This window comes from Haemorhous mexicanus, chromosome 14 (assembly GCF_027477595.1).
Source record: "Haemorhous mexicanus isolate bHaeMex1 chromosome 14, bHaeMex1.pri, whole genome shotgun sequence".
In the NCBI taxonomy this organism is placed as follows: Eukaryota; Metazoa; Chordata; class Aves; order Passeriformes; family Fringillidae; genus Haemorhous; species Haemorhous mexicanus.
The window spans coordinates 7,541,805-7,557,645 of record NC_082354.1 but is presented as its reverse complement, the minus strand read 5'-3'; the positions used below and the strand labels follow the sequence as shown (position 1 = coordinate 7,557,645).

The following is a 15,841-nucleotide window of genomic DNA, read 5'->3' as shown; positions in this document are numbered from 1 at the left end:
ACAGAAACACAAACTTTCTATTTTTTTAAGCATTTGTTAATTCATACGCTTTGAGCTTAGCCTCACTGAATTTAGACTTTGGCATGATTCACAAATACCTCTCACTCTTTCAAAGAACTTTATTTTAAAAATAATTTTAATTCATTAGACCGTACTTTATAATAGTTACCAATAGGACGGACCTGAACTCAAGCATCAGACAGTTGTTGCACTTTCAAGTTTTGTAACAACATGACTTTTCAAAATAAAAGTGTACATTTAGATTCACAGGTAATTTGTTGAAATTTAATAACATTTAAAATCACTGGAATATGAACTGAAAGGGATATATGTGAAGTACACAAATACTGAAAAAGGTCATAACCCCAAAACCCACGTGGAAATGGAATGCAGCCAATTAGTCAGACTGTGGTTTAGGAATTTCACATTTACCTGGATTAGCACCTTAGTGAACTCAACCACTGAATGTGTGAATGTGAGAAATGAGTGCATGAAGTGTGACCACTCAACAGGTACTGTACCATTCCATGAGGAGACTGTGTCTTCTTGAGCATTTTGTACTGTATTTTTGAAATCTGGTAATATCTGAGACTTTCTTAAAATGTGTACATAAACAATGGCTACAGTTAAAGTCTAAACAAAGAAATACTTCCTACTTTCTGTCAGTTGAGATTTTTTAAAGCAATCATTCATAAGGATTGCATCAACATCAGTTAGCAGAGGAAGATCAAACTTTATTGAAACTGCTTGCATACAAAATATATTGCACTATAACCAAACAAATGTCAACATAAAATCCAATCTGTTGTAGCTAATATGTACAGAGAATATTGCCCAAGAGCAGTTACATTACAAGGTCAGTCTACCTTGGTTAATTATCTACAGTATTTTAAACCAAACAGCTTACAGATGATGTGTGCAAGGTACCAATTTCTGTTTTCAAATACTATACATTCCCAAAATAAATAACTAGAAATCAACATTAATGTTTGGCAATACTTTTTAAGACATTTTTATATTTGTTAAATCATGTGCAGTTCGTTGCCAGTTTTAGTATGCTCACCTGTATGCAAGGAAAAAAAAGAATGAAGAAAGCAAAGAAACAAAACTCACAAAATACATCAGAGGCAAGGTCAAGTTTGTACAATTCTGTACATAAACAGTGGCTCTCCTTCTGGAGTAATCTGAACAAAAATGGACTAAAATGAAGGTCCTTATGCAGTTGTGCCCAGTAAGTTGAATGTGTGATCAGAAATGAAAGAAAGCACAGCTCCTCCCACCACTTCCCACCCTTCCCTGGTGTACAGCTGTACTTTGCATCAAATTCTGTGACACCTTCATATTAGCTGGTAATTAGGACCCTGCAGCTCAAAATATGAAGAACTTTTATTTTACCTTATATATTTCAACTACTGTATCTGTAGTTGCCAGGGCATAACACGTGGTGACTTTCTTCTTACCTCTCCTGAAATAGGCCCCAAATTAAAGTAAGCAATTCAAAAATTTTGGGAGGATGAAAACCATCAACGTTTTAGGCTGGTCATCTGGCCAAACAGCAGGCACCCATTACTAGCTTGTGAATGTGTTACACTTGTTCCCTCAGTAACAATGAGTTTTTTTAGTTTTCCACAATGGAAAGATTTTTTTTAGTTTTTTTTTTTTAAAAAAAAAGCTTCTGTACTGCCTACAAAGAAAAAAATTACACCCCTTTTTCAATAACACTATTTGCCAAATCTTCAGTGCAAAATAAATTTCCTATTCTTATAACTGCCTAACTGAATGTTTATGTAAGGAAAAAATTATGGAAAGCATGCACTTGTCTATAAAGTACTAACGTCTGACAAGGATTGCTACATATATTTTACATTTAGTGTTACCAACTCATCTTCCCTGATTTCTGCATCCAAATATAATATTCCTACCTGCCAAGATATAAAAAAGGCACAGATCATACAACTTTTTTGCTAATGAAAATGACAATTGTTACATCACACAGATTTCAGGATCCACCAAAATATTGAAAAAGGTGGACCAGAATGTGAACTGACACAGGACATAAAACGACATAGCATTTCATGAAGAACTGGTAAGTTAGATTGAAAACAGAAGCCAATTTGATTACTGCAAACACTATTTATTCTGAAAATTGAAATTGAGCAGTGAATTTGACCCGATGTGTTAAAATGGTACAACTGAACAGAAAGTTTACCAATGCACAGCTCAGTATTTTTTTTTAAAACAAACAAAAAAGAATCTTTCATCTTTTGAACTGCAATATGTACTTGGAAGCGATTTTCAGAAGTTCAGGTATTTTTATGCAAATATTTGAATAACTTCTTATTCTGAAAACAACTGCATACTGTTGATGTTAAAAAAGGCTAACAGAGAACATATGTTCATTTCATGCCCTGCGCCATCTTGCCTACTATTTTGTCTTTGGCCTAACAAGTTTCTCTAACATGGAATAGGAATTACTGAAACAGTATAGGAAGTATGACTTCAGAGTTATGCAGTTTAGGGGACTCCGTTGACCAGCGGCTGCTGAGCGTCCGCGCTGTCCGTCTTCTCCTTCTTGGGGTTCCGCTCCTTGCCCGTGCGCAGCCGGCTGCCTTCGCTCGAGGTATTCTGTAAGGTTTTAGTGTGGACACTCCTTTCATTATTGCAGTCAATTCTGATCTGGAACAATTCAGAGTTATACAAAGCATTCTCCTCCTTTTCTCCACCCCTGGGCGCTCTCGGAGCAGCAAACAGTGCCAGCCCCTCATGGCTTTGCTAAATGTATCCAGCTGCAGGGGAGGGTGAAAATTCTTCTCTGTACAAAAATGCCACATACCTGTGAGCCAAAAAATCCTCTGCCATCTACCTACCCTTTGCAGCTCAGAGAAAAATTTCCAGTTTGTGCACAAAAGAGTTGAACTAATATCAGGTGGACATCTGCAACATTATTTTAGCTTCTAGTAATTCAACTTCCTACTCTTTGTATGCAAAAAGCCCCCAAATGACATAGTGTCATTTCACGGCAGTATCTCTGAATCTCAGAATCTACTCATACCTTTTTTGAATCTGAAAAAACAAGATCCATTTAATACACCCAAATAACTTCTGGAGCCTTTTGAAGTGGTCATAAAAAATTTCAAGAGAGCATGCTGAAAGCATATTTTTATGTTTGCAAAGGAGGCAAATGCTTATTCCTTTATATGTAACATGATTTTTGCAACTTGCTCAGCCAGATTTGAACAACACGCAAGTCCTTATTTTCTTGTAACGTGTCACTGCATCCAAATCTTGGGGCAACAGATAAACCCCCCGTGATTTAAGTGGCTTATGTTTTTTTTTCAGCACCACATTTCCTCAGTGCCTACTTCAAACTGGGTAAGGTAATTACTAATTAATTACAAAACTCACATGCCCATTATTTATTTTTTGTTCTGCCAAGTTAATTACTTGCATTTCACATGCCTATTCATTACAGCAAGGACAGTTTCCATGGGGGGAAACTTAACATAGATACATAAGGTATCAGCTTGATAACTTCATGAAACAAAGCATTTGAAAAAAATGTAGAAATATCTTTATAAAAAATTTAAAAATATTTAAGGTTACAAGATATTTCAAACCTGTTACTCGAAAAGTCACTTGATGTGTATTTCAAACTTCCTTTCTAGACTGAATAGCCTTCAATGACAAATGTTTCATTCAGTAGTGAAGGTAGTTTCTAAAGTTTAATCTTTCTTACTCTGAGGATTCTGGCTACAACACACTCTATATAGTGTTAAGGATTTTCTTCCCTCAGGTACATAGAAGATAGACAACAATACACAACACAGCAAGAAATAAAAGCTAAAACCAAAGCACTAGTAAGAACAGAGACTGGAATCAAGCTGGTTAGTAAATCCTTGTGACTTGTCATCAGTTTTTCACCAGACAGAGCTAAACAGCATTACAAAATTGCATCTTTACACAGCTTAAATAGTTAGAGTCCTGAGCATCTGTGTCATTTTGTAACACAACTTTTGTAGAGGTGATTAGGGAGTCAAATAATATGGAATCACAAGGCCAGTGTGTCACTCACAACTCACAAAAGAAGGCTCTACTGTTACTATAGGACACAAGGCATTTTTAAGAGTACAGACTTGCCACATGAGAAGAGTTACCTCGAGAGACCCGTCCGCTGTCCTCCCTTTCGCCTCTCTTGAGTTGCGCTGACGGTTATCTGTTCGCGACTGTTCATCATTGCCTGGAAGAAGAATTAATCCACCAAGTTGTTCAACAAATACATCATCTTCTGCCACTTAAATTTTACACAAGCACAGCAGGCAATACAGAATTTTCTGGCTCATGAACAGATATTATTACTAACAAATAACAACAGCTCTTAAACTATGGGCCAGGAATCACTAAAGAAAATGTTCTCAGGTGATAAGGCAGACAAAACCTCAGTGTTTCAAACCACCACAGTTTAAAAAAGACTAACTAGTGACTGGAAAAAGAATGCTTCTCAAAATGATGAACTACAGAAGAGAGGTACCCAATCAGCAGTGTTTAATACCTTCACATTTTTCAATGGCTTCTAAGTTTCCTAAATTATACATTACTGTCTTATTATGCAGCACCCATATTTTGAAAAAAAAACATTTCAAGAAATAGCAGAGCTGTAGAATAAAGTATTTTAACCAATAAATATAATGGAACATAATATGTTCTTGTATCTATATATTTAAACTTTTTAAAGTTCTCCCTTCTCACTTTTGCCTGATCCTTCCCACTGAACACATAAATTACAATGTTATCCTGTTCCATGAAAATCAAATACAAGAAGATGTGAATATGGACAGCTGAATGAGTAATACAGATTTTAAAAGATTTTTCTGTATCTACTGACAAACTAGAATTTAATTCCTTGATGTCCATGTGTGATGGGACAGGCCAAAAACTTGAGCCAAGAGGCATTTTAGGAAAACAAACGATAGCAAAAGCTCCCCCAAAAATAAAGCAGGTCAAAAAGAACAATACCCCTCTGCTCAATGCCCAACACATCCGAAACAAAATACTCTATTTAAAAGACTGACAAAGAGAAGTCAGGAGAGGCCACCAGGTGGGGAGTTGGAGCAGATGAGAGCAGGAGCATCTGGCAGAAGTGTTTGCTTTAGGATTCCCTCACTGACAGCTGTTTCCCAAAAGAGTCTGGTTTACCTTTGAATCCTCCGCGGCCCCGCCCGCCCTGGCCTCGGGCGCCACCGCCGCGCCGTCGCCCATCCCCCCTGCGCAGGTAATTGTCCCGCTCCTCCTCCGCCGGGGCCGCCGACCAATCGCTCAGCTCGTCTCTGTGATCAGACTCTGTTTCAGAAGCATTTGATGCTTCAGAATTAGTTCCTATCAAGAGGATGAAAAAAATCCAAACACGCCAGTGTAGCTTAGCATGAAATTACTATAGTAGAATGCAAAATGTATATATTTACATTTTACCTTTTTTTTTTTGTTAATAGACAGTTTTGGGATGTTTTTGCCTCTGTAACATACATAATACAGCAAGGTACGTAATATATATTACTTCTTCAAAATTCAAGACAGACTAATAAAAATTAGTTGTGTGTTTAAGGCTAAATAGAAGTGCGTCACATGCTTAAAACTGGTGTTGTCAGTATATCAACAGATTACTGAATAAACTACAAAATGTAATAAAAGGCTAATAAAACAAAGCTTAATAGACTAGACTCCTTCATATTTCTACAACTGAAAGTTGTGAATATAACCTGTCCTGTCTCCTCTCACCACTGCAATTCATCTATGAAAAGAAAAAAATTCCATCATGAAACAGCCTGTAAACAGACTACAAAAGCAGAGAACAAAGTCAAAATGCTAGGAATGTATCAAATCAAATAAATGGCCACTGCAATTTTTCCAATTAACAGATCACCTTTATTGACAAAAGCTGGTTCTTTCCCCGTTTTTCCCCCCATAACCCATATTATTAGCAAGGTGAGTTGACATCTTCTAAAAATAGTAAACATCACAAAAACATTAAGTTTGTATTATGCAGAATGTAAGCTAAGATTTTCTTACAAAGCTCACAGTACAGGCCTTTCAGTCAGGACAAACACCAGCTGACCTACATTATGGATAATGAAGTAATAGATTGCTCTGAAGAAGCACAATCTGGAAAAGTATTCATTAATGAATTATCCAAGGTTTCAAAGAGTAACACAATATTTTGGTGACTAAGGTCTTCCATTAAAAACATAAAAGTTCAATTTAGTATGAAGAAAATAGCTTTCCTGCAAATTGAGCTACACAGTATTTTCACCTATAAATATTTATATTAGGATAGACTCACACAGGATTAAATGAATACTAAGACTTCATTGTCAGGAATTGTTCAAAATATAGATAAAATAACAATCCTTGCCCTGAGGAGTTAGGGAATAACTAGATATGCTCCATAATGTAGAAGACAGAAGCATGCTGTAAGAAGCAGGAACTGCATGGAAACCAGAGTAGATTACAGGAAAGCACTACACTTCGAAGTACTTTATTACAGCATAAAGCTCTAGATCATCTTCAAATATTAACACTCAATATTAACCGCATTTTAAACAGCTCTAAACTCAGTCTTTTCCAAGAAGTCATGAGACCAGGAGGCCTCCCTGAGAAGTGCAAGTGTCCCTGGAGGCACCTACCTGAAGCATAGCCTGGCCCACGCCGGCTGTGCCCGCGGTTTCTGTAGGGGCGGCTGCCGCGGCCGAGGCCGGGCCCGTCGTCAGTCATGTACCCTTTGTCCTTGTCCGTGCGGTTCGAGGGGGGCCTGGAAGTGGCCCCGATCTGTCGCAGCTGCTCATCGATTTGCAATCTTTCCAAACGCAGCTGGTCCACTTCCTGTGCAAACACAAGCCCAGAGAGTCATGTACCACCACTATGTAACCATCTGCATGTGCACACATGCAGGTCTCAGAAAGAAAAGCCACTGAAATATTACAACTGATCATCTGTTTAATACTCAAACAGCAACTCAGCTTTGAGAATAACCTGTCTAACAGAAAGACTTTCAAGTGTTCAAATCCGTGTGCTACCAACACAATTCTTCCTGTGGCACAGTTGAATAGTTTAGGTTTGTATCAAGAAAAAGTACTCAGATCAGAACACAAGCTCTTTACACTGCTGCACATAACACAGAAGTTATTAAACAATTCTGACGTAACAGTATGAGGAATGGGAGGAAGCATAAAAGCATAGAGAGAAGAGTGCTGTAACTCAGGCACAGAGGCGTCAGCACACAGCACCCTCACCATATACAATTAGGTAAAAGAGATACAGCCGCACATATTCACAAAGTACCTTTGCCAGGTTCAGATACTATCTAGGTCACATCAGAATGGCAATCCCCTTTCCTTTTTCTTTAATTAGGGGGATATCTATTGATAGAAGTTCCATTCTGACACTGCATCCTCCGCAGGTCACCTAATCCAGCTAGGACTTTGCTAGGATGCTCTGGTACTCAGGAATGTACTCCATCAGTGACTTGGTGGATCTCTCTTCTCTCCCCCTAAGGATGTTCCCTAACTCAACCTTCCTTTAGGAAGACTAAGACTTCTTGCTCCAGACTCTCCCACTGGTATCGGGGGCTGATGTTCCTTAGGACAAATCTCATAAATAAAAAAAAACAAAACTGAGGATGACATTCAGTACCTAATCCTTCCTGTTTGTGAGCAAGTTTCCTCCTCCATCCAGCAGCAGGCCTGTATTTTCTTTGGTATTCCTTTTGCTGCCAATATACCTGCAGTAGTTCTTCCTGTTCCCCTTCACATCCCTTGCCATATTCAACTTCTGATGGACTTCAGCTATCCAAACTCATCCTTGCCCACACAAATTGTGTTTTTATACTCCATCTGATTCACCTGTCTTTATTTTACTCCTTGTATCCTCATTTTTTTAATATTAATTTAGCCACAGGTTCCTTGTTAATCCCTGCAGGCCTACTGTTACTTTTGTGTGAACACCTGCATATCAAGATGAACTATTCTTGAGCTTGGGCTTTAAGAACCAGCTCTTCCAAACCTGTTTTCCTTCCAGGAATGTATCTTATGGGATTCTTCCAAGCAGATTCCTGAAAAGGCCAAAGTCCACCTTCATGCAGTCTGGGGCTGTGAATCCTGGTCTAAGTCTTTCCTCTCAAGATCCTGATAATTCACTACAGTCATTCCAGCCAAGTCTGCTTTCTTCTTTTTAGACACAAAGAAATTCATGACTCTGAGCTGATACAGTACATTTGATGTTGATGCACTATTATGTATCTTTTACAAAAAGTTTCCTTAATAATCTTTGCCTGGAGGCATAAAAACATGAAAATCTTATAGGAACAGGTTGTTCCACTTCTTGTCAGTCAACTGGAGGACACTATTCTGAATCATAAGGTAACAGGCCACTAAGATAACAACATTTTCTGTGTTTATGTTTAATGGGATGAGAAGGCCAAGATAAAACCTTAGAGATAAGAATCTATCCAGTAGTTATCACAGACTGATGAACACTTACCTGTGACCTTTGGTTCAGGAAGGTCTAAGAGCGCTAAGACAAAGTGACCATAGTTGACAATGAACTGATCAATTTAAAATTGCTGGGCTATTAAACACTTTCCACTATCATGTCAGTGCCCATTTAAGTACTGACTCACATGCAAGTATGCATTTTAGGTAGCCAAAGAAGTTTAAAGCAGAAATATCTTTTCAAATCACAGTGAGCATGCAAGAAATGAACTTGATTTTTAGTATCAAATTTCATCTGGTTCTTCTCTGCCTTGTGACAGCTGCACAAAACCAGTGGTAAAGCAGCATCATTATCCTCACCTTTAAATAATTAAGATGATAATCCAGAAGAACAGTTGCATTAGTGATGCTATCCTTGGTTCCTACAAACACAAATGGTACCATGCCCTAAAACACAGTAACAATAGGCTTAGGTTATTGAATTCTGAAGACAACCAAACTTATTACTGTAAAACCTGCAAAAAAATTCTTACATCATGAATAAGCAAAAATGAAAAAGTGAGACAACATTGTATTTTAATTCTGATATTGACTACACTATGTAGTCTAATTCCCTTTATGCAAAGAGCTTTTTTAAATAGGCAGATATAGATAATTTGCATCACAATGTCAATATTTACTTTTCTGAACAAGTGAAAGAGTCAATTTAGAACACTTTATGTTTTCCCCCTTCAAAATACCACCATCTTTGCTGACTGCACCCATTCTCTCACACTAGCTGCTTTTGTTCTACCTTTAATCTTTTAAAAAAGTAAATAAAATTAACATTGTTTCACAAAAAAACCCTGATTCTTCTTGAAGATCTGTACAGTTGAAAAAAAAAAAAAGCCAAAAAACATTCAAGGAAGAGTTACTACTTCAGGTGATGATTTCTATCTCACAGTTCTACCTTTCAAGCACGTGAAGTGATTCAATAAATACATGGAAAATATAAATCTAGTAATTCTAAAGTCTGAAATGATGGGAGACAAAACACCTAAAGATTAACTTAGGCAGGCAAAGCAGGTGAAAAAACCTCCTATCTTAAAGGGTCTCAGTGAGTGTGGAAAACAAAGTAAACCTTTAGCAAATACAAAGACAATTTTTACAACAAAACTTCTGACACTCAGCCAGGTCCCTACAGCATTTCAGAGGTGTGAACACAGCCCACCCAGGCCCAAGGAATGAACCTGACTGTTCCAGCAGCTGCAGCACCTGGGCAGGTGAAGCTTCACTGTGGACTGCAGACTTAAGCTGAGCATCTCCAACACTCAGCTGCTGAAGCCCATGCCACTGCAGACCAGAGCCTGGCACACCTGCTGATTATCTCAAATATTGTTCTGCTACCTCATCATTACCTCTAAATAAGCTTTTAATTTTCACTGTACACACACCCTTTACAGAAAGGAAGGTTTGCTGCAGAAGTGAAATGATTTGAGACACAAATGTCTTAAAAATTAAAAGCACACTATGCTGAGATTGCCCAGGAGTGGCCAGTCTATAATTTGTCTCCCCTTTAAAGGTTGTGGTTGGTTTTCTTGCCCCCTCCCTTTCTTTTACAGGCAAAGAACTTACATTAGACCTTACACATTTACATTAAGTAACCAGAAAAAAAAAAAACCAAAAAAAAAACCCACAGTCCTCTAGTCCTAAGGAACCTCAACATTAACACTGACTTTCATGAGCATTAAAAATTCTTTAGCCACAGGCATTGTTGACTGAAATGTTTTATTATCTGGGGTATTTTATGTTGCATAAATATTTTATACAACCTGATAAAGAGCAGTGAAATTTCTACTGAACTGGCATTAACCAGCTAACAGTATCAATTATTAAACGATGACAAGACAAATGATTTAAGAGGGCATTTAAGGAAACTGCTTCTGTTGCTTCTGGCAGTGAATTCAAGGTATAACAATGCCAGCTATTAAGAATATGAGCTGGTAACCATGTCAAAAGCAGCAAAGTGCTTCTTTATTAAACCTTATTTTTGTCTTCAAAGCAAAAGTACCTATGTTCAACTTGGCTGCAGTGGGGGAAATGAGCAGACTTTACGTGCATACTAAATTCAGAGATAAAAGTAATATCTATTACTGTAACAAACAGTACCTATCTCATTTTAAAATATGAAAAGCCTGTAGATAGCCTGTTATAAAATAATGGGATGTATAAAACTGCACTTGAAACTAATGGGCAGTATTCTAACATCTCAGCCACATAAAAAGAACCAAATGCTGTATTAAAATTTAATTGAACTACTGTTCTACTACAAGAAGAAGGGCTGCAATATCCAAATTTACACATGGAAAGATTATTTGGATTTTATACTTGAAATAAAGCTGCATTTAATTTACAAGTACCAACTCTTACCTATTAAAGTCTGATCTCAGGTTTCTGAATTGCACCTGGCATGACACAACTAGCACATGAAGCAGTGCAAGCAATGCCAGTGTCAGAAATGTCATTAACAGGTAAAACAGAAGTATGAATGCAGACCTTGACAGGTAAAAAAGACCTTTCAAGATAATCCATAAAAGCTGCATTTTGGGCAGAAAAATCTAAGCAAATCAGCTTTTTCAAGTCAGAATTAAAAAAAAAAAAAAAGAGCCAGACATACTCGCAGCAGCCATGAGTACTGGCTCTTTTACCCTTCTGTGATTCTCTAGCCTGCAGCAATAGCAGCACCCTCTTGCTTATTAAACTAATTCTATTTTATGCTGCAGGAATTTATCTTTAGAAATTAAATACAACAGACGAGTGAAAACTTGAGGTCTAAACATTGACCATTTACCTTTTCAGACAGATGTAAAACTAGTAGAATAGTAAAAAAACCCCTTAGTTAATTGCTTAGCTACTCTGTATAGAAAGATGGAAATTGGATTGTGGATTTCCACTAAGTTCTACAGTGATAAAACAGCAGAGGAAGTATCTACTCAAGCAGGAACATAAGGGTTCCAGAAACCACATTTCATAGCTTATCCAAAATGCAAAGGCTCTTAGCTGGTACATATTTGGGTTTTGAGGTAAATGAAAGGAAGTTCAGTTTTCTTTAAGCACATTCCACACCTGAAACTGCAGGGAGTCTTTTTGCATTGAGATGTCTAGACCTTCAAGCTGTAAGATTTTTTGCATGCCACAACTTTGCCCCTCAATGCAGCCCCACACAGAAGGGACTCAAATGACAGTGTTTGAGACTTCCTTCAGGTCCTTTACAAGGCTGAGAGCCTTCCTATGCAAATCTGGGGTTTCACAGTGTTCATGCTTGTTTTTCTTTAGGTTACAATTTACAGGCTCTTGTGAACATAGGCAGTATTTTTAAAACAGAGATTTAACATAAAGCACAAGTTTTTCATTTCAACAGAAGAAATTACTAATGAAAAATTAAACCAGGTAAAAAGGTAAGAAATCAAACTCAAGGAAGATTAATGAATGAAACCAGCAAGTTTCACATATATATAATATGGATTTATAGCCTAGCACATGCTGGGAAATGTCATTGCTTCCAATAGGAACAACATGAAATCTCTAAGAAGGTGCAACACCAATAAATTTCTCAAAGAATTTTTTATAAACAGAGAAGCCAAATTTATATAAAAATGTCCCTTAGCATTGATAGAAAATATAGACTCCATCAGAAAACACATTAATCAACACTTTATCTTACACTACAAAGATAAAAGAAAGAATTTATTTTATCATTGGGTAGGCTATAACCAATTAACAAAAAGAAAAATTAAAATAATCGGAAACATACCTCTTCTTGTGGAATATTTTTATCATTTTCAGCCTCAATTCTCACTCTTACAACGCCGGATTTGTCCACTATCTCCTGGATCAGTTTTCCATTTTTTCCTATTACTTTTCCTACAGAAAAAAAATACAGAACATTCAATCTTTATGGCTTTCCCCCAAACCTGAGAGTATTTAGGACTATTTAAGTGCCAGTGCAAGAACCTGATCCTCTACAACAAAGATTGAGCTAACGAGCCACAAACTGAAATGACCACATATGCTTGTGGTGTTCATTTATAAAACACATTGATCACAGAAATATTCAGTACCTTGAATGCTTATTTGGCTTTGCTTTGGTAGGTTTAAAATAAGTTAAAAAATTACAAACATTTCTGTTTGCATTTAAAATATCCAATCAAAACAAACAAAAGCTCTTTTACAGTGCCTTGACATTTGCTGCAACTACTTCTTCTGTAAGCAAAACTTAGTTCATTTACAAAATCTTAGCTGATCAAATGCTACCAAAGATACTGTTTGAGGCAGATGAAAAATTCTCTAAAACTGAGGTTTTCAGACATTTTTGCCAGTAGCTTATAATTCACTGAAAAGTCCAAGATAAAAATGGAAATAAATTATACTCCAATGCCAGTAATGCAGACATGTATCTTCTGAGGCAGACATTACTGTGAGACAAGGAAAATGAAAATTTAGCTCTCTTCAGTCTCAGCAAAAGAACGTGCTGCAAACTGGCAGGAAAACTAAGCTGCTTGGGACGTGATGAGGGAGGCCACATCCTTCAATCACAGCTTTCAAGAAAAACTTTTAAGAGTGATGTCAAAGATGTTTTCTTCATGGAACTAAAAAAAAGTGGTTTTATTTAACAAACTGCTGGAAAACTTAAAACATCATCTTTTTTCATTGGCATGTCACTAAATTAGAGGTAAAAAACCCCAAGTGCATAACAGCTACTGTTTGACTGATACAATTAATCCATGAAGAAGAATTTAAATGCTACTTTTAGTCACAACAGACTCCTATTGCTCCTATCATTCAAAGCTAAATAAAGTTTCATTTTTGTGTTTCAACTTTTCTGGCATGAATATTTGCAGAAAACATGACAAAATATGGCCAGTAAGTTCCTCCTCAATGACAAAGGATGTTCTGAGTGTCAAAAACTACTTCTGAGTACTTTATCTGAGTACTTTATTTCATTATATATTACTGGCAAATGGAACAGCACCTTACTCTAATAAATGTAAAAAAGCCTTGGTAATGATTAAAAAATAAATCACACAAAACCTCCACAACTTACATCAGATACTCCAATCAAAGCTTTTGTGAGGATTTGGCAACACACACAAATATTTTCAAATAAAAATGTCCATACAGTCTCTAAAAAATAAATAACATCTTAGGTGGGTTTTTTCTTTGTTTGTATTTTTTTTTCAGTTTGAATTTGTAAAAATGTAATTAAATAGAAGAAGGTGGTTGTTTGCATCTTCTTTAGATTAAAAAGTATAAAAGTATCAGTGTGTGTGTGTATATATATATATATATGTCTAAAAAAGCCTTCTGCACTTTAAAAGCAAATTACTGGGAATTTTAAAAGTCAAATTATTAAACATAACTTATTTCAGACATAACATAGGGTTCAGCCAAAGTTATATTCTAAAGGATCCATGTCAAGAATTAAGAGTAGAAATGAAAATCTGCCAAAAAAATATAATTGCTAAGTTTTAAAGAGAAACAGACTTTGAGACCTCACATTAAAATAATGATGGCAGGTTATCATTTTTACTTATCACCAGTAAAAACAGGAGGGAATAAGGAAGGAAAAACTGCTTTTAATCAATTCCAGAGCTGAGCTGCCACATTCCTTGGTACTTATCCTGCTGCAGAATTTCACAATGCTTCAACACCAGCTTTCATACACTCCCTGACAACCTATTAAAGCATTTGCTTTCAGGGCTATGCTATACAATAAAGTATTTTCTCTGCTCTTTTCTTATCTATTGAATAAAATAATGTATTTTTATTTTGTTTGTAGCATCAAAAGCTCATTAAAAATCTTCTCCAAATATATAAGGGCTGCAATGTGTTTTTAACGACTTTTTAAATTGTTTGGCAATGGAAGTATTTTAAATTTTCTTCATCACTGATACCTAGCTCATCTCACAGTGCTGCTTCTAAACATCTCTAAAAGGACAGGGGAAAAAAGACAAATTTAAGTCAAAAAAATGATTCAAAATATACTAGGAAAATATGAGAGTGCAGATTCATCTCTTCTATAGCTTAACTAATCTCTGGATTTGTTTGGGGGAAGTAATTAATTCTCTGCCTCAATCCAGAAATTATTCTGCCTTGTACTTGAACACATTGCTTCTAGTACAGTGCAGCTCTCAGAAGGCATTTTTCCTTACAATCACAGAGGCAGCCTCCAGAACTGACTTACCTACTAAATTCCTTGGGACTTGTATGACATCTTCAGCAAATTCAAGGTAACTTCTTGCCTTTTTCACAGCATCTTGATCCTACAATAGAAAGATGTGTAAGAAACAAGATGCATTTCCCCAAGTTTTTGTTTTTTTTGCTTGCTTCTTTCAGGTATTTTCTGAAATGATAAAGAAGGGAACTCACCTCTCCATAAATATGGAATGTACAAGTATCTTCATCAAGATCAATGGCAGTCACTCCAGGGACTTTTCTGGCTTGCTGAATATTAGCACCATGAGTGCCAATGGCCAAACCCATTAGGTCTTCACGTACTACAAACTGTTCATGGAACCGCGATGCAAGTTGCCTAGAACTCTGAAGAAAAATCTCATGTCAGCTCACTTTGATTGTCTCTCCAGCACACTGGAGAGAGAAATCAACATAAATTTCAAGCCTATTTTTCAATCAGGTGCTTAGCCTACTTTTTATTTACTCAATCCCTTTGCTGCACTTATTTTAGCTTCAAAACTACCAAGGAATCTCCTTCAGAAATGTTTAAATATTAACATAAGGCTGGCCTCTAGCTGTGTTGACAACTCTATTTTGAATTACCCTTTAATAGCTACAGCTATCAGGTGTTACTAGGTAAGACAGCACTCATAAGGTAGTAAAACAGTGACTGTGGTGATTATTAAAGCAAACCTTATGACTCTGAGAAAAAAAACTGCACCAATTTCAACAGGTGGTGAAACTGTAATAACCCAATGACTGACACAATTATATATAAAACAGAGCAGCTGTGGATATCTACTGCACTTTAAAAAAATGAAGAATCTGTGCCTGTGCATGACAACACAAAAACTGTTTGAATTCAGAGAACAAATATGTTCAGAATTTCATCCAGGAATCACCCATCTACCCAGACAGAAGGGTCACACTGAGCACTCACAAGCGTGAGCATAACAGAACACAGGAAAGGAACAATTGTTTAATGCATTGTGAGAAGATAGAGAATTTCCAACTGTGATAATCTGTTAAGGAAGGAGTGTTTTGCAAGGAAGAAACAAGATAAAAGCCAAGATATATAATCCTGTCCATGTTTCTGCATTGCAATTGAAGCTGTAACTACTGTCAAGACATACATAAGCACACTTCAA

General features: G+C 36.6%; 1 protein-coding gene across 3 annotated transcripts in view; it reads right to left on the bottom strand.

The window, feature by feature from the left end:
- Positions 1-713: 713 nt before the first annotated feature.
- The window catches only part of FMR1 (fragile X messenger ribonucleoprotein 1), a 29,958-nt gene continuing 14,830 nt past the window's right edge, over positions 714-15,841 (bottom strand). The window contains exons 8-15 of one of the 3 annotated variants that reach the window (XM_059858943.1): positions 14,889-15,059; positions 14,704-14,782; positions 12,274-12,383; positions 8,841-8,927; positions 6,678-6,873; positions 5,194-5,337; positions 4,155-4,237; positions 714-2,676 (exon numbers count right to left, since the gene is read on the bottom strand). In XM_059858943.1, the coding sequence (XP_059714926.1) occupies positions 2,515-2,676; positions 4,155-4,237; positions 5,194-5,337; positions 6,678-6,873; positions 8,841-8,927; positions 12,274-12,383; positions 14,704-14,782; positions 14,889-15,059 (1,032 nt within the window). In that variant the 3' untranslated portion in view covers positions 714-2,514. Of the gene's footprint in view, positions 2,677-4,154; positions 4,238-5,193; positions 5,374-6,677; positions 6,874-8,840; positions 8,928-12,273; positions 12,384-14,703; positions 14,783-14,888; positions 15,060-15,841 lie in introns of all 3 variants that reach the window. The other 2 variants (XM_059858942.1, XM_059858944.1) reach the window with 2 other exon arrangements.